The 21,816-nt window shown below is 45.6% G+C and overlaps 1 protein-coding gene across 1 annotated transcript; it reads left to right on the top strand.

The window, feature by feature from the left end:
- Window positions 1–477: 477 nt before the first annotated feature.
- On the top strand, window positions 478–21,802 carry LOC144108310 (uncharacterized). The gene is made up of 4 exons (XM_077641574.1): window positions 478–2,632; window positions 6,811–6,930; window positions 8,940–9,333; window positions 20,405–21,802. The coding sequence occupies exons 1-4, from the start codon at window positions 2,410–2,412 to the stop codon at window positions 20,919–20,921; spliced, it is 1,254 nt and encodes a 417-aa protein (XP_077497700.1). The 5' UTR covers window positions 478–2,409; the 3' UTR covers window positions 20,922–21,802.
- Window positions 21,803–21,816: the final 14 nt, after the last annotated feature.

Genomic DNA, 21,816 nt, shown 5'->3' with positions numbered 1-21,816 from the left:
AGTGGATTCGTGCCCTAACGCTCAACTCATGCTCGATGGGAGCAGCCGACGACGCGCCGCAAGCGCAGTAGCAGACGACAGATAACCAGCCACGCTCTTTGCGCTCAACGTTGTTTCGCGCAAGTTTTCTGCCGCCGTCGGTAGTCGGCGCTAGCGGCGGTACCGTATTAAGGAATCATGTACAAATCTATAAGCGACATGCATTTTTTGATTTCCATAATCTTGAAAAACCGCATTTAATGTATGAAAACATGTCTTTTTTGCTTAGTTCTGCTCTAAGTTGTTCTTTTTTTTTCGTACAAGTGGTATGGGGGGAGAAAAACATAGGCTAGAGGGTGCAAGCTGCCCTCTTATACAAAGAGTAAAGCCATTATCATTTATCCACTCATTCATCCATGGTAATCGCTAAGTTGCATAGAGGAAGGTGGCAAGTTGCAATCAAGTAGGAGCATTGGGGCATAGGAGGCTATGATTGGGGTCGTCGGACAGTGCTTGCGCATGGTGCTTGCATGTTCACGCAAAGTCGGCGAATTGTCTTGGACAGGCGGAGAACAGTGTTGTGCGGACGCATTGAAGTTGATAATGTGGAAGGCTCGGAGCATAGTACAGCGTGAACCTACCAGAAAATATGTGATGCCATCGTCGCACATGAGAGCACAGCTAAAGTATTTGAACAGAGCTGCGGTTGCATGCAGCTGGAAACATACGACACACATGTTGGTGAATTGCGTCACATCATGAGCAAACATCAAGTTCGCACCAGGTCTCGTAGACGCGCTCACGCTCACTATGTATGGCAAGGTATAGAATGGCCCTCTAAGCAAGACGGTAGGTCAACAGAGACTTGCCGAGGTGGCTCAGTGGTTAAGGCGCTCGTCCCGGGCTCGAATCCGACCGCTTCGGCCGCGTTTCAGTGGACGCGGAATGCAAAAAGGCGCCTGTGTGCTGTGCGATGTCAGTGCGCGTTAAAGATCTCTAGGTGGTCGAAATTATTCCAGAGCTCTGAGAATTATTGCAAAGAATTATTACTGCACCTCTTTCTTTCTTCCTTCTTTCACTTCTCGTTTATCCCTTTCCTTCCCATCGAAATATGTGAGACAGTTGCTGCGCCATTTACTTTCCGCAAAACCAATTTTCATTTTTCCATTTTCATTTCAACAGACGTCAGCATCACCTGGTGTAGTTCCTTCCCGAAGAAGCACCAGACTTAAGAGGAATATGTGCGGCTAAAGAGAGTCTTGCAACAACTGGCGTAATGCAAGATTGCGGAGCACGATGACAGACAGCTTCGCGAGATAGCCGCGAGTGGGCGAAGTGGACGTAGATATTTCTGGCAATAAGTCTACACGAGGCTTGAGAGATGAACCAGTGCCAGATTTAGTACGCCACCTTACTCCCCATATCCGCAACCTTTACGAGAACTCGCCGCCAGCTACATGAGCGAAGCCGCAGATACCACAGTCGCCTGGGGAACCAAGCATATCGTGGGAAGTGATCATACTGGCGATTGACCGCGCTTTTGCTGGATTTGCGCACAGCACAAGGCCTTAACAATCTTCCCGCGAGATTAGTTATGTGCTTTGGGGAGAGAGCACGAGAACAGCTTGCGCAAATGTACGCCGGGATCATAAAAGGCGACCCGATTTTGGATGACTGGCTCTTTGGGAAAGTGACGCTAATCCCGAAGAGGGATGTTGACGAGACCTGTTTGCGAGACCACAGGCTGTTGACAGCGACTAGCGTCTTGCCTTTTTGTGCAGGTAGTGAAGAGGTGGATGAACGGCTTGGCAGATAAAAGCGGTCGCCTCACAGAGCTGCAGAATGGGTTTCGCCGGGGCAGGTGCCTTGAGTACAGTCTATTCGTGCTGACCGAATCTATAGAGACCGTGCTTAAGGAGACCCGCGGCCTTCTTGCTAGAGAGACATTGACCGCCTTGCACTAAGATGCCATGGTCGTGTAGCCGTTGAGGCAATCCATGGCGACATGGGATGGTCCTCGTTCAAGACCCGGGAGGCCCGCACCAAAGTTGGGTATGAGGGTCGCCTTCGTTTATAGGGCGACCCCCGATGGGCGCAGCAGGTTTACCGCTACCTCCACTTTGAAGGCATCTGAGCCCCTTCGTACAGGCATGTAAACCTGTTGCACCAGAAATTTGGTTTTCTGGCTTGCCTTGACTCTGAAGAGACACGGGGTCATCAAGGTGCGAGTGCGGGAGAAAGAGGTTGCCAAGTGGGTAATCTCTATGTAGAACAAGTCCACCCTGAACCTGTACTGAGTCCACAAGGCGGCCATCAACAAAGAGCAGCTGCACAACAACAGCGTTGACAGCGTTTTGCTTTTCAATGCACGCGCAGGAGCGCTGTGAACGCTGACCTATTATCAGTGCTTCGACACTATGCCCAAAGTGCATGCTGCGATGTGCAGAGCTTGCGGGAATGGACAAGAAGACATTGAACACTTGGTGCTGCACTGCCCCTGCCTGCACCCGTGGATTACAGATGGCACCACTCTGCAATTGGCGCTCGGCGTTTCCTTCAAGCGAGACGACGGTGGAGCGTGGGAACCCAGCCAGGCCAACGCCGTGGCTGCGACAAGAACTCGCCTGCAGGCTTGGTGCAGAATGGCACAGAAGTAACTCCATGCGTGTGCTATACCTGTGTGCTTGGTGCTGGAGTGCATGTGTGCGTGGTGTTCTGCCTCCAGTTTCGGTGGAGAACTGTGGGATGACTGTGCGTGTGGTGTTGCGACCATGGTGATGTTTCGCTTTTCGTTTGCTGCACATTTGTATATCGTATTTTGTGTATATTTTTTAGTTTTTTTTTGTTTTGCATGTTTTCCAAGTGCATGCACAAACTAATGGCTGTGTCCCAGTTACGGTGACAGCCCGCTCCAAAAGGGTACAGTCCACATCATCATCATCAGGCTGGCTCTTTAAATGACTTCGACTGACACGTGCCTTTAAGCATGCAGTTGACACGTGGTAACTGAGACAGGTTACAGAAAACTGAGCTTGTATTCCTTGTGCACAGCAGCGGCAGCACCACACACCGCGTGGTAATTACCTAGCAAAACCTTTGTACTGCACGGGCTGTGCGGAAATTGGCCTGTATACCGAGCGAATGCTCTGGGCTTCCAGTTTTGTCGGGCGTAAGGTCATTTGTGTCCCCATATATTTAGAAAGCACAGGTATCAATATGTCATTGGCATTACTTTCGCATAAACCGCTGGGGCCTAGCACACACTTAACTATGCCAAGTTAGGCAGCTCTGGTAGCATATGTGAGACTATTCAGGGTTTTCTGCTCAATCAAGGGGTGCAGTAGAAGGAGAGTGCTAACGGTATACATTGCATCACTAAGTATGAGCCAACTGTTTATGCCACAGTGTTAAAGCGGCTACCAGCTTTGGCTGTCCAAGCATGTGAGCACTGTTGTCAAGGAAGGCCTCTTAGTTGTGCCATGCTCTTGTACAAGATCAGAACTCGTCACCCATCTTAACCAGAGCTGCTTAACTGGAAAAATCTTTCAAGCTCTTCCTCCATACACCATGGATCTGTCTTCTAAAGAAATGACAAGTGTAGAGGATTTGTTTTTAGGAGGTATGGAGCTATTAACCATAGCTGCTTCTAACATTGCGCCTCTGTTTTAAACACTTGCTGGCATTGGAGCTCACATCCGAATGGCAAAGGACAGCGTTTGCAAGTGAACGTTGCTTCACAATAACGCTTGCTCGTTTTTATAGATGGATCATAGCTTGGAAGTATCAGTCTGTAAAGTCTGTATAAGAGTTAGTCTGATGATTGCAACATCTTGTGTTTTAAAGGGGCTCTGGAAGGGGCTCTAATAAAGTTGCAGTATTGCTGGGATGTTAACGCACGCCTCTTCACGAATACTGTACAGCAAGAAATTTTCTAGTGCGCTTTGTAGAAGCTGAGTTATCTGCAGTCAAAATTTGAATTTCAGCGTCTTCGCGCTTTTCTCTCTCCTCTCGTCACTTTTTGCAATCTGGAAGGTAGGCGCTCCTCCGCCTGCCCCACCGCTGGGGGAGAGCTTCTTGGCCCGCCGGAGCTACGCGGCTAATTGTCCGCAGCCTTGGTAGCTGCCTGATGTCTGAACTAATCTAACCAGTAGCCGCCTCTCAACATGTATACATAGATGCGAGCGACTGAGGAGGGTGCAAGCATGAAAAAGTCGCCGGGAAGGGCTCGTCAACTTGTGCGCGTGATTGTGGGTCCTCTGCTGCGTGTAGAAGTGTATTATTTGGCTCAGGTTTTCATGACAACACAATGCAGTGATTAAGCGAGTTGATGTGCTTTCCTCGTAAGGTGTTTCAGAGCCCCTTTATAAGAGACTGTAGGCCACTTCTGCTCTTGTCGCTTTGCGCCTCGTGTTTTCTGTGCGGCCTGTGAGTGCACCCAGAACAGTGGACTTAAAGGTGCACTAAAGAGGAACCTGAACTCGTCTTTTTACCATGGGAACTCTATCTATACGTTCCGGGCATTCTCAGAAACTTCGAATTATTGTCCTGTGCAGTTGACTGCCCTATTTAAATTGGATTAAACGTCCCGGCTCCCGCCTTTTTTTTAACTCAATGCGGTACGTAGGTGGTCAATCAATGCGTGGGGTGCCTTTCAGCCAGTCCAGTGGCGGCCTTGCCTTCACTTTTATTTTGTTCTTTAGGTTTCTATGAATAAACAGTTTCAGTCACAGACAATATATAGCCGCAAATTAGGCCCACGGAAATAAAAATACACCTAGACTCTCTGATTTACTTATCACTCTGCTGATGGCATAGCGGCAAGCCGTCACGGGACTCGCTGACGGGTTGGTTGACTCCTCCTACCTACTGCGTTGAGTTGAAAAAAAAGCGGGAGCCGGGACGTTTAATCCGACTTAATTATGGCAATCGGCTGCACAGGACAATAATTCAAAGTTTTAAAGAACGCCCAGAATGTGTAGATAGAGTTCCCGTGGTAAAAAGACGAGTTCAGATTCCTGTTTAGTGCACCTTTAACCTTTGTGACCGCACTGTGAGCTGTAGTGTAATCTCCTTTTTCTTGTTTGTTTGCAATGTTTCATATCTAAAGATTTCTTTGAGCGTGTGTTTATGTTGCGTTAGGTGTTCAAACTTCTGTAATGTAGAAATGCAACCTTGAACCTTCGAGCTGAAGCCGTCGCGGTGGCTAAGTGGTTACGGCGCTCGGCTGCTGGCCCGAAAGACACGGTTTTGATCCCTGCCGCGGCAGCCGAATTTCTATGGAGGCGAAATTCTAGAGGCCCATGTACTGTGCGATGTCAGTGCACGTTAAAGAACCCCAGGTGGCCGAAATTTCCGGAGCCCTTCACTTCGGCGTCTCTCATAGCCTGAGTTGCTTTGGGACGTTAAACCCCCATAAACCATAAACCTTCATGCCGTGTCTTCTTCACCCACTTTTGTGTCCCTATTGCAGAGTTGATATGGATAGTAATTCAGGTCCATGTGCTTCTGAGTAAGACTGAAGACCGCCCATATCTTTATAAGCACACAGTATGCATGGCCAAGCAGGCGGGAAGAGGTGTTAAAAAGGGAGGATGGAGAAGGCAAAGAAACAGTAAAGAATGAAAATACAGGAACTACTGTGGGTCATTGCATTCATGCTGGAGTTGCTTATAGAGCTTAGCATTTGGTTCTGCAGATTTTTTTTCGCTGTGTGCTGCTGAAATTTTTATGATTGGATGCTTGATGGTTCATTGCATTTGTCCTACACTAGTACGTCTTTTTCACACATGGTTCTGGTGTCATAAGAATCCTCCGAACTTTAATGCGAAGGAATGTGGGGATTTTGGGACGTGTAAACAGTCTAGCGAGATCAAGGCTTACTTGTTAAGGACCTATTTCTTGTAATATGGCTTTCAGTTACCATTTTGATTTTTGTGCGAGTCAAATTTTTTGCAATAGAGTACCATGGAAGCCACTTGTCTGTATGATAGTACGTCTTAATGCTTAACTGTAGCAGGAAACCTGTTGTTCTGGTTCCTCTCGAGCACTTTTGCTTTCTGGTACCGTGCTTGTGTTTGCTACCTGTGCCCACTGTTCAATCAACTTCTGATCAGTAGCAAGCACAAGTAACAAGCGAAGCAAATGGTTTGCAGCTACTGTATGCTCTGCATTTCAGAGCTTCGGATTACTTTGTTTCTTTATTTTCCTTAATTGTGCATGCCAGGGTCAAGTTTTCACTTATATGCGTCCACCTTGTGTGCAAATGATCTAAACCATTTTTTGCAAAGAAAGGAAGTTTTTAAACGAACAGAGCCCCTAGGAACTGATTGGCATGTCATCGGTACATGAACTCTGAACAGACACTGGCATGAAGCAATCTTCTTCGTGTCTGAGTTCATCACTGGTATCCACACTCTTTGGAAAACAGTGGAGATACACTGCCTTTCTACGGTTTAATTTTTCAATTACATCGACCACTGTCAGCTTGCCATATCATTTTCTGCACTCGCACGGTGGCTTAGTGTCACTAGCATTCAGGTGCTGTGCCAAGGTTGCAGGTTAAAATCTGGTGCGCCGGACACATATCAGTGGAGGCATAATGTACAAATACTCATGTGGCGTGTACTGCTAGCGCACATTCAAGAAACACAGCTGGTCAGAATCCATCTGGCAACCTTTGCTACGGTGTCCCTCATAGCCCACCTGCAGCTTTGGGATATTGAACCTTTGTGCCATATTCTTTTCTGCATTTTTGTGGGAATGCCTGGGAAAAAAATATTCTTCAGAAGTCTTGCCTACAAATAATATTTTCTTTTTCTTTGTTTTTTTCAGGTTGGAAGTCTATACATTCTTGGGTTGTCGATGAAGTGAAAGTTTCCTCCACACCAGTGTGGGGTTGCAAGTTTCCCAACAATTGCCGTTATGTGTCCTGCATGTATACTGACTGTTGCGGTTTGTGCTGTCTTCTGCATGACATATTACCACCTTGCTGATATTGAGAGATATTAACCTTGCATATTTTTACTCTGTGTTAATGGGAGCAAGTACTTTGCTGCTGTTTCATACTTCATCCTCCTTACATCGTTCATTCTGCAGCTCAATAGATTGTCGAGATGGAACTGCGCACATTGCTGTGAAATTAGTTGCATCTGCCTGAGAATCTTCTTCAAACACCGGAGCAGTCAGATTAACGGGTATTGCGGGGGAGTAAGATTGAGGAATGAGGCACAGTAGGCCGATTTGAAGCACTTTTTCACCTGTTAGCGCATAACTCCAGTGTTTGCACTGTGCTTTTTGTGTTGATTTCACACTCGCAGAGGCAGCTTAACGACAGCATTTGTGCTACTGGGAGAGGGCTGACATTCACTTTTGTCGAGTGTCTTTGTAGTGTGTGCCACTGTTCAGAGGAGGTCCCATGCTATCCTCCAGGGAATAAAGTGGTGTTGTGCAGCAGCCAATCAAGTACCTTTGTGCTTACAGAAAGCAGCAGTATGAGCCACAGGATGATTGCAAGATATTTTACAATCTTTTCCCCGCCCTTGACCCCACCATATTCCCAGGCGAAAATTCCTAGCTGGTTTTAACTGGTTGAACTAGTTTAGGGAATTATCTCAGTTGTGTAATTGCTATATGGTGGATATATATGTTTACTAAATGTGTATAATGTGTTCTTTACCAATGTTTTTCCCAAGCTGTTATGAATTCATTCATCAGCTGTAAATTGGACTCACCCAAGCACTTGTTGTAAATGAAGAAAGTCCAGTTTCATTGCTTTACACAGAACGTATTAAGCAGCAAGAACAATGCTATCAGCTCCTGTATAAATGCTAATGTGTGGGTGTGCAAAGATTCAGTTTCAAATATGAGCCAACTATATGTTGTTCGGTTATTTTGTTGTTTATTTCGAATACACCTCAAAGGCCCCAGGTGTGGAGTATATTACATGAGGGATAGTGGTGTTACATAAAAAGAATACATCAGTAAAATATTCTCTCGAAGAAACTCTCAAAATGTTGCGGATTGGAGTGGAGCACAGCATCAGCGGGAAGGTCATTCCGGTCTTGTGCAGTCTGGACAAAAACGAATAAAAAATGTGCAGTAGTATGGGCAGGTGTGGCTGACCTGTTCCAAAGTTCAGTGTGAGGGCAGGATGATGGAGTTGGATAACTGTGAGCGATACGTTTTTTGGAAAAGACGAGGTCGAGAAATTTTATGCCATTGAACAGGAGCTAGCAGCTTAGCTTGAGACTTTAGATTAGATACAGTAGTGAAATCTCTGTACTTAGAGTAAACAAACCAAGCAGCTCGATTCTGTACCGATTCGAGAGTGGGTGTAAGGAATGATTGATTCGGGTCTCAAAAAGCGCATATGTACTCTAATTTTTGTCAATAGGGGGTTAGGTAGGCCATGTTAGGTAGAGGGACAGCAATGAAAACCAAAGCATTGGTTAGTGTCGTTTGTGATTGTTGATGTGTGGTAAGACCGGAATATATGATTTGTAAAATAGATATTCAAAAATTTACGAAATCAGCAGTGATGAAATACTACTTTCATGCATTTGACTAATACAAAACCACTGGGCAAATTATCCAGTGGTCAAGTTTAAAGAGAGCGGAAGCATACAGAAGTTTGCTCTTTGCTTTCATCTGTGTTCTTTACCTCGCGGACTGGTCATTTTCCATAGCTTACCTCATCGGACATTTCTGGGCTTGGAAATCATGCGAAAGTCCACAAGCAGGCTTTCCCACATGCTATACTTAGTTAAAACAAGATAGTTGATCACCCAGCTCAAACAGTTGCCTTGCAAAAGCGGTGGTTTCATGTTTGGTCCATGGGTGAGGGAGGTAAAAAATATCTTTGCCATTCATGAACTCTCCCTAGGTATGCCAACAGTCATCCATGCCCCGGAACAAATCCCTCCTTGCTTAATAAGGTGCGTAAACTTTCTTCCATTGTGCAGGCTTGGTCACAGATGGGAGGAGGAACGACTTACTGCCGCAACAAAGATTGCAAGCAGGAAGATTCCGTTTCCTGTGCATTGAGTGTGGCTACGCCACTGACATCCACACCAACTTCAAGAACCACCAAAGGACACACACCGGAGAGCGCCCCTTTCGGTGCAGCCATTGCAGCCAGAGCTTTGCAAGGAAGAGCAGCCTTGGGGAGCATCTTCGCATCCACACAGGCGAGCGGCCATATAAGTGCACATATTGCAGCAAGAGATGCAAAACAAAGGGAGACCTGAGAAAACACCTGAGGATCCACACGGGCGAGAAGCCTTACCGATGCAACCTATGTTCGATGACCTTTTCAGACACAGCAAACCGTCGTCGTCATACGCAAATCCACAACGATTAAAAGCCATTTGTGTATTGCTTCTGCTCTAGCACCTTCCTAAGTGGGACAGCTCCGCAATATCATGAAAATAGTACTGACCTAAATTCTTCTACTCTTCTCTGAAACTACAGTATAATCTGCCATTAGTGATCGGTCGCAGGACAGTGCTGAAGCTGTGCGACCCACACCTAATTTCTGATCCAGCATGCAGACTGAGTCAAACCCTTATCTGTGTTCTGTCAGCCTGGTGGCCTTTCTTGCTGCCGTTGTCCTGTGCCACAGCGTTTATCAAAATTGAATGCATCAGCTATCGACAAGGATATTTGGGAACATAATTCGACAAGAAACTTGCTGAATGTGTTGCATCATGCTACATTGCTAAAGAAGTGGTGCAAAATGTTATCACATGTTACTGTGAACGGTGTTGCTCATCTGCTTGTGAACACTGGCATGAAGGAAGCTGGTGTAGTGGCCTTGGACAAATGTATTGTTTTGCTTTGTCCTCCGACTAGTACGCTTAATTTGGCAAATATAATAAAACCTCGTTTAGAAAACTGGAAAGAGAGTGCGTGATATGCCCTATAAATATTTATTTCTGCTGCAAAAGGCTTTAATTTTCTTAATGAGATATCAGAAAGATTTTTTATGTTCGTGCTTTGAAACACCTTTAACTACATATTGTTAATATTTACTTTGTGCATAGTATGTCTGCCTCTATGCTTTTGTACTGGTGCAGAATAATTTGAAAAGGTAATCAATTACCTGAAATGATGCATTCTCGTGCATTAAGGAAAAAATGCAACATTACTATTCGGCCAGCCATACTTTTATTCTTTGTTTGATGCCTTGCACCACATAAGGTTGGTATCATATTTGTACTTGCCTGGTTAATATGGATCTGCAGCTTTGCTCGAACATTTCACAGTGTGGTCATTACAGAAGTTGCTGCCCTGCCATTTTATCTCGTAACTTGTGGGTGACATTGTCTTAATAATTTGTTGCAAAGCAGTGAAAGTGGCGCAGTTTTAGGTAAGATTCTTCCAAGCTCAGAACTTGGTGGCCACTTCTGTTTGTTGGTGGCTGCCTTATTTGCATAGCCAAACCGAGCGTTGGAGATGCAAGTTGTCAAGTGCTGCAAATGGCTAATGAAAGTGTTTCCTAGATGAAAGTGTCTTCTGTTTTGACATTTTTAAGTTAGGTAAAAGCAATCACAAATGCACTTTTTACTTAATTCTGTAAACCATAATAGAGGAAGGTTGGTCAGACAAGACCTCTTGTGGACACATTGCCAAGCATTCTCAGGTTTTCGCTCCCTTATTCACTTTGTGATTATTTCTGTAAATTGATATATTTGTATGTAAACTTTTTTTTTTGCTGGTTTCCTGTATAAATGTTGGGGCAGCTGAGCAGTAATCTGGAGTCTCATTATTTTTATATGCAGTTTCCAAAAGATTCTGCGCGAAAACGGTCCCTTCGAGTGTTTACTGCCCTCGCACAGTGTTTTGCTGAAATGGAGGCTTGAGACTGAAGAGATTAAAAATTTTGGCACATGGTTTTTTTTTGTGCATTCCAAGCAGTATTTGTGGTTGGCATTGCACTAACAGTGCAATGTACGAAGAGTTGTGCAGTGCTTGGTGGGCTGTTAGTAGAATCCCATATGCACAGCCATGGTAATACTGTTGACAAATAGAGAAGTGGGCAGAAGTGCCCCACCGTGGCCATATACACCGAGTGTTGCAATCACCAGGAGTGCTCTTTACAAACTATGACTTCAAAGCTACAGCCAGCCTATGATTAAGACGGGTGAAAGTTGTTTTGAAACAGTGTTTTCCTGCAAACTCTGTTCTTTGGCTTCTCAATCTGATCTCCAGTGCCTGCAGAAATGAAATCAGTAATGTGACATATTTATAGCTATGACCCAATGTTGCAATACAAGATCTTGCGTTCCACATGCACACTCGATACAATTTTATCTCCTGTGTATAGCAGATTCGTAAAGTGGAATGAATGTGCTCCTAGGCTGTTCTAATTGGCAGCTGTAGGTATTAAACGGAGGTGGTGAGCTAAATTTTTGTAACTAGAGCATGCCTCCTTTGACGATTCCTGTGGAATGCTCAGAGAAAAAATGCATCTTTCATACGTAAATGGATGCCAAAGGTAAGAAAAAAACAAACAAACAGACCACAAAAATAAACACACGGGCTGAAATAGAGCAAGCTATAAAAAGAGGGACAAACCATGGTTGTAAGGCTTGTGACGAGAAATCTCTCCATCGGAGGCTGCATGCCTTCGGTTGCGAAAGAGTCCGCCATCCTGGTACCAATCGCACAGGTGACCGTCACCTCAGGTTGTACCGGTTGTACCTCTCTGCTTGCCTGTGACACCAATCGATACTGGCACAAGCTCAACAGGCCAGGACACGTAACCCTTCAGTTAAGAACCTAGCAAGAAGGCTTCTGGAGGAATGGCGGTAGCTGGAAGTGGGTGGGTGGGGGCTTGTAGCAGGGAGGTGTATTATTACGAGTTGGTGCCTGGAAGTGCACCACACACACACATGCATGTACGCAGGCATGCAAAACTTACTTTTTGGTGAAAGAGGATGCAGTGCATTATTGAGGCCACGTGAAAAGTGCTTCATCATAGTTTAACAAAGTGGCTTGTTGGGCTTGTTATGCAGTATCCAAAATTGACATTAACAAAACATTGGCACGGGAAATTATTGAGACTAAAACAGTCTTTGGTTATTGAGACTAAAACAATATTTGATTGTAAAGGCGCGTGTGAGCAGCACGTCTCTTGCTTCTAGCGAAAGAAAAGGCATTTTTGGATGGCGGTAACAAAGGAACCTCTGATGGGACTGATTATCGACTCTTTTATCTGCACTATATATATACACACACACAGAAGTGCTTCATGAATAAAATTCAGTTCAGCGCAGCGTGTGTGTGTTCCACCTTTCTGTCCATGTCTTCTAGCGCTGTTTTATAATGCTCTGCCATGCCATTACCTCTGTGGCCTTGGATATTGCAGTGACATTGGACAACTGCACGCTAAAGCGATATGTGGGAGCTCAGACAGGCACTGTACAGTCGTGAAATTTCTGAGCGTGAACGCGGCAGCGCGTGCCCGATAGCCTCGAACCATACTTGTGGTGACACGCGGTGGCAGCTTTCATAAACAGAGGGGAAAGGGAGACGTGTCCTTCACCTTTGGAGATGTCTCCTGGAAGCAGGCAAGGCGGCATTACCCTTCCACCATGTCGTGGAAAGCAGCTGCCGCGTATCGCCGCAAGTAGGGCTCGAAGCTGTCTGCCACGCGCTGCCGTGTTCACGCTCATAAATTTCATGACTGTACGTGCTCTGAGTTAGAATAGGAAGCCGGGCTAGCTGGTGCTACCTGAACATTCTCGCTACCACAGTAGCACGAGACGCGCTCAACGTTCAACACGCTTTTGCTCGTTTTCAGCAGCCGCTGTTGTTTGGCTCCATCTGTGGCCCTGGCAGGAAGTGAGGCATGGAAGCGAGTGATATGTCATGGATGGTGTGGGTCCGTGTGACCATAGCAAGCAAGTTCTAGCTACCATGATTTTGAAAAACCAAAGTCGAGCTGCAAAATATGTCAGGCAGATAATCAAATAGTATACAGCTTAATTGCTTTGTATTTTTTTTGCCAGAGTTTAGGAACAGAATCAGCGCAAACAATGAAAACATGGCGTCTGCATAGCGATAGATTTTCTCGTGAATAATATTCAGCGGCAGTACAGTGTAAGCGGTAGCAACAGGCGAGGGATAGGGCTCAGCAAAATACTAGTGTGAAAGCGGACGTAAAGGAGACAGAAAGAAAGATGTGGAAAGAAAGAATAAAAAAAAATCGACATTAGGTACATATAGGGCACGAAAACAAGACATCAAGAAAGAGCAATTATTTAATAACTCGTGGGGCAGTTCATTGCTTTTTGAGGCTAGGACAGGGGCTCTGAGAACAAAAACGTATAGGTCCAAATTTGAAGTGGATATTTTGTGCTCTGCCTGTAAAACAGAAACAGAGACCATAGAGCACTTGGTTTTGAGGTGTGCAGAACTCCACCCAGCCAACACCTCCTATATATGTATATAGAAGGTGTGAACAGCAACAGACATGGAGAGCGCTGGGATTTGCTGGGGAGGATGGGCGAGTGGATGAGAAAAGCGTGACATTGACGAAGAGGAGGCTTGAAGATTGGTGGAGGAAATCAAGGGAGGGGTGAATTTGTAGAGGAAAAAGAAAATCAAATAACAATGGAGGAAGTTTAGGCTAGGTGGCGCAAGCTGCCGCCCAATACAAAGAATAAAGCCATTATCATCCATCCACCCATCCATCCAATAGTTTCGGGTATGGTTGTAGGGTCGTAGTTCGGTGGGCAGTGAACCGAACTGGAGCACGAATGTAGGATATAAATTGCTTCGAATTATCGTTGACAAACAAAAAAAAAATTCTGTGCACTTATTCTGAAACTTGTCAAATACGTGGAGGCATTAACCTATTAAACATGACATACTCTCAGCCCTTTCAACTCCCGTTCTCAGCACACTCAGGTGAACATCGTCCAGGAACCACGGTGAACCGGTTTGAGAGTTTGAGCTTCTAGTTCATTCTAGCTTGAGCTATAGTTTGAGCTTGGCTTATTTGAGTACAGTGCCTAGTTTGAGTTTGAGAACACGATGTGAGCTCGAACCTGTAAATTCTGTGTGGACCTTTCCTTCTAAACGGTCATCCTGCAACATCGTGCACGCTAGAGCAATCGGCGCGCCGGGAGCAGTAGCGCATGTTGTGGCCTTTTGAAGGCTGGGTTGGCTGTGCTGTCGCAGAGAAGACTTTACTGCCGGCAGCAATGCTGTAACAGTGTGTGCTATAGTGATCCTATCTGGGCCTCATCGCTCGTAAGCAGTAATGGAGCGCGGAAAATGTGAGGGCAGCAAAAAGGGATATGGTCCGGGGAGCGCGCACGCTCGTGCGCCTGAGCGGCGACATGGATGTTAAGGTTGGTTTATGGATGTTTACGATGGCATGGACTCGCATACCCTGTACAAGACCCATTTCAAGAATGCTGCTGGCACCATCTTAGTTATATGCTTGTACTGCAAAACGTTTCATTTTATGTGTACTGCTTGACGATGAGAGCGACTACAAATTTTTTTCCCATCTCCTGGAGCAAACCGCAGAATTCGTCACTAAATTTCCAAGGACGCAGTCCGTGCTTCCAATTTGAATAATCTTTGGGCTGTACGATGCCTTGAGCCCCAAGGCACTGAAGTGCAAGCATCAATTTCTCTGCTTCCAAACAAACCACCTGCACCTTGATGTAGTATGTGCTGCCACAGCTGCCTGCTACTGGCAAGCCAGACATTTGCAGCATGTGTGAAACCATTCAAGGTACAGTGTACAGGAGATTGCTTATGAAACAATGCACCATCAAGCATGAGCCAGCTGTTCATACTGACAAATTATGAGAATGGGTATTAGATTTGGCCTATAGCCGGACCATTCTTACCAACTAGTAAATTAAGGCACCTCGCAAGGATGCTGTGCTCTTTAATAAAGAGTTGAACCTAGTGTTAACGCTCGTAGCTGCCCCACAGGAAATCTCCAGAAGCTCTTTCATTTTGCTTCACATCATCCACAGAAGCCGCAAGTGCCCAAACTGTGTATATTGGGTCATCGCTATAAGCATGCCGCATTGCTCTTTTCATTTTCGCTGTCGTTAGGGCTTGTGCCAAGAAACCAAGCAAAGTTTATATGCACAAAATTGTGGCTTTAGACAAACTCCCGCTCATCTTCATAGGCCGCCTGTAAAATAGGATGCCCGTTGATTGCAATGTGCGATGTGAGTGGCCACGGTGGGGCACTTCTGCACTCGTCTCTTGGCGCAAGTGTATTACTACCATAGTTAAGCGTGTGGGATTCTACTGTAGTCTGATACAGCTTAAGTCTGCTGCGAAGCTCCGCCCTCATTCAGAACCGCCGGACAGAATTCCTCCGTAACCAGAAAATAGTTTGTTGTTAAAATTCCTCTCTTGAAACAAGAAGCTGATTACAGAAAAAAAATAACCTCAAATTTTTATGCCTGGTGTCTTTAATATAGTCAAACATTAAAAAGCTTATTTCGCTTACTGTTGTGATTGGCTAGCAGAGCAATAAAGGATGCTGTGGACTATGGCCCAGTGTTACCAACTGCTGTTTTTTGAAGTTGTATCTTACTATAACAGCTTTCCAGGAATTGTATGACTGTTTGTACATGGCCTTGTTTACGAGTGCACCGAGATCTAGGGGTTTAATCTTTGTGACCATGCTTTGAGACATGGTGTGGTCTCTTTCTGCTTTTTTCTCCCCCTATTTGCCTGCTGGCTATTTCTTGTCTTAAGGACTACAAAATGTCTCTTGGAATCTACCCGTGCTTGTGCTGCCTTCCGTGTGTAAGCCTTTTCATTGTACGCATACACAAACTTGTGCAACAGATTTTTGCCCAGTTTTATACCCACTCTGTAGAGCTTGTCTGGATAACAACCTGGATTCAAGCTTAGCCGGCAAAATGATAAAAGTCTGCTCTGTACTCATGGCCATGCATAGCTAGTGCCTAAAGTCAGGGGGGACTCGGGGGTGGGTCTCAGACCCCCCACCAGCATTGACAAGGGATCTCACCCCCCCTGTGCTAGATTGCACGTACTGTGTGAATCTGAAGCGGGTAACCGTTTTTTATTCATGTCAGTGGCTGGTTGGAACATTTCTCATTTCGGAAATTTCACTGTGATTTTTAACAAGAATCGTTAACACGTTTTCTAAAACCTCAGAACAATTAAAATTAAATCGGCAGCACTACACAAATGATGGAAGAAAAGTGGAAACCCGCGCTCTCACGCCACGAGTCTGTCCATGGCTGTCCACTCAGTTCCAGGGCTACACAACAACGAGCACACTGGCAGAGCATGGGGATCGTTTGTTTCAGGTCTGCCATAAATTGAGCAAATGACTACCTTTAAATATGGTTTCTCCCCAAATTTGTATAAAATGAAGTGTGAATCAGGCTGCTGACCGCTTTCTCTCTCTCTCTCCCTCTTTATTTCTCTTTCCACCTGTGCTCGAACCACCCTTTGATTGAGCCAGAGTTTAAGTGCTGTGCATAGCGTACACTGCATACATGGCTCTGCAGGCAGTAGTGTGCGCTAAACTGGTCGGCTTAAAAGAGGAGGGAGAGGGAGAAGAAAGACTAAGAACAAGAAGGCAGACATGGCACAATACAGGAGCAAAACTGGGCAAATGTATTTTTTGAAAAGGTGGTCCCAGTGTTTCACGTGTGTTTCCACTTGCGTGGTTGCTTTTGCCTCTGTTTCATTGTGATTGCCCAACTCTACAACATCCTTTTTACACAGGGCTGTATTTTTATTCTTGATTCATGCGGTCAGCTTCACTGCAAGAGAATGTGTGGACATCTAGGTATGTAAACCGTCCAGGGAGAGCTAGAGCCGTTGCATGTGGAGGACCTCTCTCTAATAATTGAGCATAAATTAGGCATTTTGTTTTTGGCACGAGTTCAGGTTATGTGAGAGATATGCAGCATGGGAGCCACTTCTCTGTATAATGGCGAAACGCTTTTGCCTTCTTCTGACCTCGTGCTCAGGTTTGTCACCACTTCTCGTTGCTTTTGCCTTCTTCTGACGTCATGCTCAGGTTTGTCACCACTTCTCGTCAGTAGTGAGCACAAGCGAGATAATGTAGAAGAACTTCTTGCTGGGCGAGTTGGTGCATAGCCTTCTTGGGATGGCGTTGCGCAAACGGCAAGACGTACACAGGAAAAGTAGAAGACGACAGATAGAGCGAGAACTATCAACTGGATTTATTGCTTTCACAAAAGCATATATATGCAGAATTCACATGTGCGAAAGAAGGGGGAGAGGGAAGAAAAAAGAATGGAATGACAAGTCAAGCCAGCAAAGGTCAGCAAAAGCAACGGAGAAAATTCTTTTCCCTATCTTTTAAGGTTATTGAGGTATCGCTAACACAATTATTGCCTTTTTCTTTGATGTGGAATGCTTATAAAAGTTCGCGGGCTTTTTTGTTTTTACTCTTGCCCAGAATCTTGATGTCTTTGAGCAACGGTTCACAACCAAGACATGAAATGCAATGAGCGGGCAAGTTCGCCCCTTCTCTTTTTTGTATAGACAGAGCATGCTCCCCTGCGCGTTGATTGATGCAGCGTCCAGTTTGGCCGACATACACGTGTCCACACTTGAGCTGGATTTGATAGACCATGCCTGTGGCACATTTCACAAACTGAACAGCATCTTCCTTTGTGCATGTGCTTGGTGGGGCTCCTTCCTCGGTGATCCTTGGGCACAACCCAGCGAGCTTTTTTGGAGCCGAAAACACCACCGGAACACCATGCCTGTTTACCATTTTTTTTAATTGTAGGCGACTTTGTGCATGCATGGCACCACCGTTGGCCTTGCATATGAATTCCGCATATATATGCTTTTGTGAAAGCAATAAATCCAGTTGATAGTTAGCACTCTATCTGTCGTCTTTTACTTTTCCTGTGCACGTCTTGTCGTTTGCGCAACGCCATCCCAAGAAAGTGAGATAAACAATGCAAATGTATTGTGCCTGCTAATAACAATAATAATAATAATAGTAATAATAATAATAATTGGTTTAGGGGGAAAGGAAATGGTGCCGTATCTGTCTCATATATCGTTGGACACCTGAACTGCGCCGTAAGGGGAGGGATAAAGGAAGGAGTGAAAGAAGAAAGGAAGAAAGAGGTGCAGTAGTGGAGGGCTCTGGAATAATTTTGACCGCCTGGGGATCTTTAACGTGCACTCACATCGCACAGCACACGGGCGCCTTGGCATTTTTCCTCCATGAAAACGCAGCCGCCGCGGTTGGGTTCGAACCCAGGAACTCCGGATCAGTAGTCGAGCGCCCTAACCACTGTGCCACCGCGGCGGGGTTGTGCCTGCTGCATGATCTGCATTTGGAAGTGGCAAATAAAACACTTTTAGCCGCCACGGTGGCTGAGTGGTTACGGCGCTCGGCTGCTGGCCCAAAAGACGTGGGTTCGACCCCGGCCGCGGCGGTCGAATTTCGATGGAGGTGAAATTCTGCGAGGCTCGTGTACTGTGCAATGTCAGTGCACGTTAAAGAACCCCCGGTGGTCGAAATTTCCGGAGCCCTTCACTACGGCATCCCTCATAGCCTGGGTCGTTTTGGGATGTTAAACCCCCATAAACCAAAACACTTTTTGTTTTTCTTTTCTTCAATTCAAGACTGGGTCCACATTTTACTTCAGTGTGTCCATCCTGTGTGTGGGGATCACCTAAATAATTGTTTTCCCAGGGTGGACAAGTCTCGGGAAGCTTATAGGCATGACGTAGGTATGCAAAAACCTGAACAAGTTTTTAAATTGTCCGTTTTTTTTTGGTGTCCAAGTCCATTGCTGGGAGTTATTCCCCTTTTTGCTGTTGCATTTTGCAATTTCACTTAGCACCTTCACGTTGTCAAGTTCTTTTGATGTGTTGGTGCAGAACATGCTTGGAAAAAAAAAAGGAATTAAGAAGTGAAATCCTGACTGGAGATTAATTTTTCTTTTTCCTTATTTTTCAGGTTGAAAGCCCACATTCTCACATTTTTGATGAAGTCCAAGTCTGCTCTGTAGCCGTCTGTGATATAACTCTTCGCCATATGTTGCCTATGTTGTCTTAAGACATATGTTGCCTACCTTCTGTTCTTGGTGCAGTGCACTGTGTTCAGGAGTGTTTTGCCATTTGTGATCATGTGTGCTCTTCACATTCAAGGACTGTTGCAAGAATCCTGTGCCTGTTTCATTATGCATTTCAGATATTTTATCGCTAAATTTCTTATATTGATGCAGATTTGCATCACACATTTTCACTTTCTCTTCTCATGGGCAGTTAATTTCGTGCAGTTTCATGCTTTATCTTCCTTGCGACATCACAGATGCACCTTTATGTACATTACCATGAAATTAGTTATAGTTTCTTGAAAATCCTCTCAGACCAGGCCTGTCTCATTAAAGGCGCTGTAGGTGATGTTGAAAGCTACCATTCATTGTTTAAAGTTGCGTACACCATATCAGACAAAGGAATAGAGATTGTGTGCATGCTTTTGTAAGCATGGTACCGCACGTCTGCTTTAAGTGGTCACCCCCGTTTTGATGTATGCTCATGCTTCTGCATTCACGCACATGCAAAGGGGAAGAAGTAACAAGGAAAGTTGATTAGAATGTGAAGTCAGCGTTGATCCCTAATGGCATCTGGAACTGTGAGAAATGAAGTCTTTATTTTTCCTTCTCAGAATCTAAAAGCTACCATTCTGCTTTCATGTGCTCTGCTCTGTTTTTGAGCTATGCTCAGACGGGTACCTATAAATATTGATGTGGCATCTGATGAATATCATTGTTAGAATTACACTAGGCTTTGCTATGAAAATTTTTATTTTTGCATATCTTTGTCTTTAAAATTTAGCCTGTTGTGCATCCGCAGAGCTGACTGCCAGCTGAGCATCAGTTGGGCCCTACCTTGAGTGTTTTAACAAACAAGTTACTGTATTGTTGTTACTGCATGGTTACATTGTCTGCATCCAGCACTTGTGGCAGAAAATTTATTTTTGAGGCCTTGTTGCGAGGTTTTTTCTTTTACGTTGCCAGCTTTCTTTAAGTGAGGCAATGCCTTTATGTATGGGTGCCTCGAATGTTACAGCCATAAACTAGATTTCTTTGGAGCTCACAGAATGGCTGCTAAAGTACAGTGGGCACTTTGCACGTGTAAAAATATTTCAGTAAAATGAACTGCTCAGTGGCTCAGAAAAATCTCTAGCTTTAAGTTGGCTTCAATGTTGCATTTGGGGCTTTTTGTATGGTGGGTTGTTTGTTGTTGCCATACTGATAACGGCATGGCACTTCATATAAGAACTTTTCTTTTTCAGGACTGAGTTGTCATAAGTCTGGCTAACAGAATTTCACACGACAGCACATATGTCGGTAACATAACCAACGCTTAGTGAAAGTGTCGTCATCGTATATTAACTCATCCTGAGAAGTGGGCCAGTGGTCACCCATGTTCTGAAGCATATGCCTCCCATTTTAAAGATCATATATGCTTTCTTCCATTGTGCAGGCTCAGTCACAACTTGGACCAGGAGCGACTCGCCGTTTCAACAAAAATCAGAAACTGGAAAGGAGCGGCTCCGGTGCCTTGAATGTGGCTATTCCACAGTTGTCCACACCAACTTCAAGAGCCACCAGCGGGTACACACTGGGGAGCGCCCCTTTAGGTGTACCCATTGCAGCAAGGGCTTCGCAACGAAATCCAGTTTGGTTGAGCACCTTAACGTCCACACGGGCGAGCGGCCATACAAGTGCGCACATTGCAGCAAGGGCTTCGCAGCGAGGAGCAGCCTGAAAACACACCTTAACCTCCACACAGGCGAGCGGCCATACAAGTGTACACATTGCAGCAAGGGCTTTGCAGCGAGGAGCGGCCTGAAAACACACCTTCGCACTCACGAGGTGCCGTACCAGTATGTTCGTTGCAGCAGCAGCTTTGCTGACTGAATCCATGAGGCCTATGCATTGCTCACAATTAGGGTTACAAGAACAAACTTCGCCAACTTGTGCCAGCGACATTGCGCCTATCTTCAGAATTATTGACCTCAATATGCCTCCTAAGGCACTGGTGTGGAATAGCGGCGAGCGCTACAGAGGACAGACGGCCAGAGGTATCTAGAGGGGAGAAGATGGGAGGCCACGTGTGATGCCCAACACTCATGATTCCTTGCGGTTTATTGTGCGGTTGTACTACACCCCCCACGAGCGCGGGCAGACGAGCACGTTTGTGTCTGCATGTTTGCGTAGCAGCAAGCTACCCTACCGGCAGCAGACGCTGCAGACAGTGTAACAGCTCGAAGTGGCGAAGGAAGTCGGCAGCTGGCACAGGTGGGCTGCCAGCAGAGGAGACGAGACGTTGGCTGCAGGAGAGCGCTGCCCTGCAAGGGATACATACCTGATCCCCCCCCCCTCGACACATCCCCAATGAGGAAATTGGCCCTCTCATAGTAACGGCCATAGCTTCCCTAGAATTTGGCGTGCATCCTTGGCCAGCTGCAGGTGCAGCGACAGAGAAAAGAGCATTGAGTGTGGAAGAGAACGAGATGCCGAGAAACTCCAGCAAGACGCGGTAGATGCAGCAAAGGCAACAGACACAGGGGAGATTAGAGCTGGGTGCTGGGAAGAGAGGCAGACCATGGGAGAGCTGAAGTAGCCACGGTCCGCCGAAGCAAGATGAGCAGAGTGAAGCCCCGACCTGCCAGACGAACGAAGGAAGATGTGATTAGATGTTATTGTGAGCAGTGTTAGTTTCATACTCGTGAACAGCAGCGTGAAGGAGTCAAATGTGCTTGCCCTGGATGTACATCTCTTTTGAGAATTAAAGCTTCATTTTTTCTCACAA

This window comes from Amblyomma americanum, chromosome 10 (genome assembly GCF_052857255.1).
Source record: "Amblyomma americanum isolate KBUSLIRL-KWMA chromosome 10, ASM5285725v1, whole genome shotgun sequence".
In the NCBI taxonomy this organism is placed as follows: domain Eukaryota; kingdom Metazoa; phylum Arthropoda; class Arachnida; order Ixodida; family Ixodidae; genus Amblyomma; species Amblyomma americanum.
This window is presented reverse-complemented; position numbering and strand designations above follow the sequence as displayed.

Coding starts and splice junctions, on each gene's coding strand:
- LOC144108310 (XM_077641574.1), top strand. CDS start 2,410: ATGCTGCGATGTGCAGAGCTTGCGGGAATGGACAAGAAGACATTGAAC. Junction 2,633..6,810: donor TGGTGCAGAATGGCACAGAA/GTAACTCCATGC, acceptor TGTTTTTTTCAG/GTTGGAAGTCTATACATTCT. Junction 6,931..8,939: donor CATGTATACTGACTGTTGCG/GTTTGTGCTGTC, acceptor TCCATTGTGCAG/GCTTGGTCACAGATGGGAGG.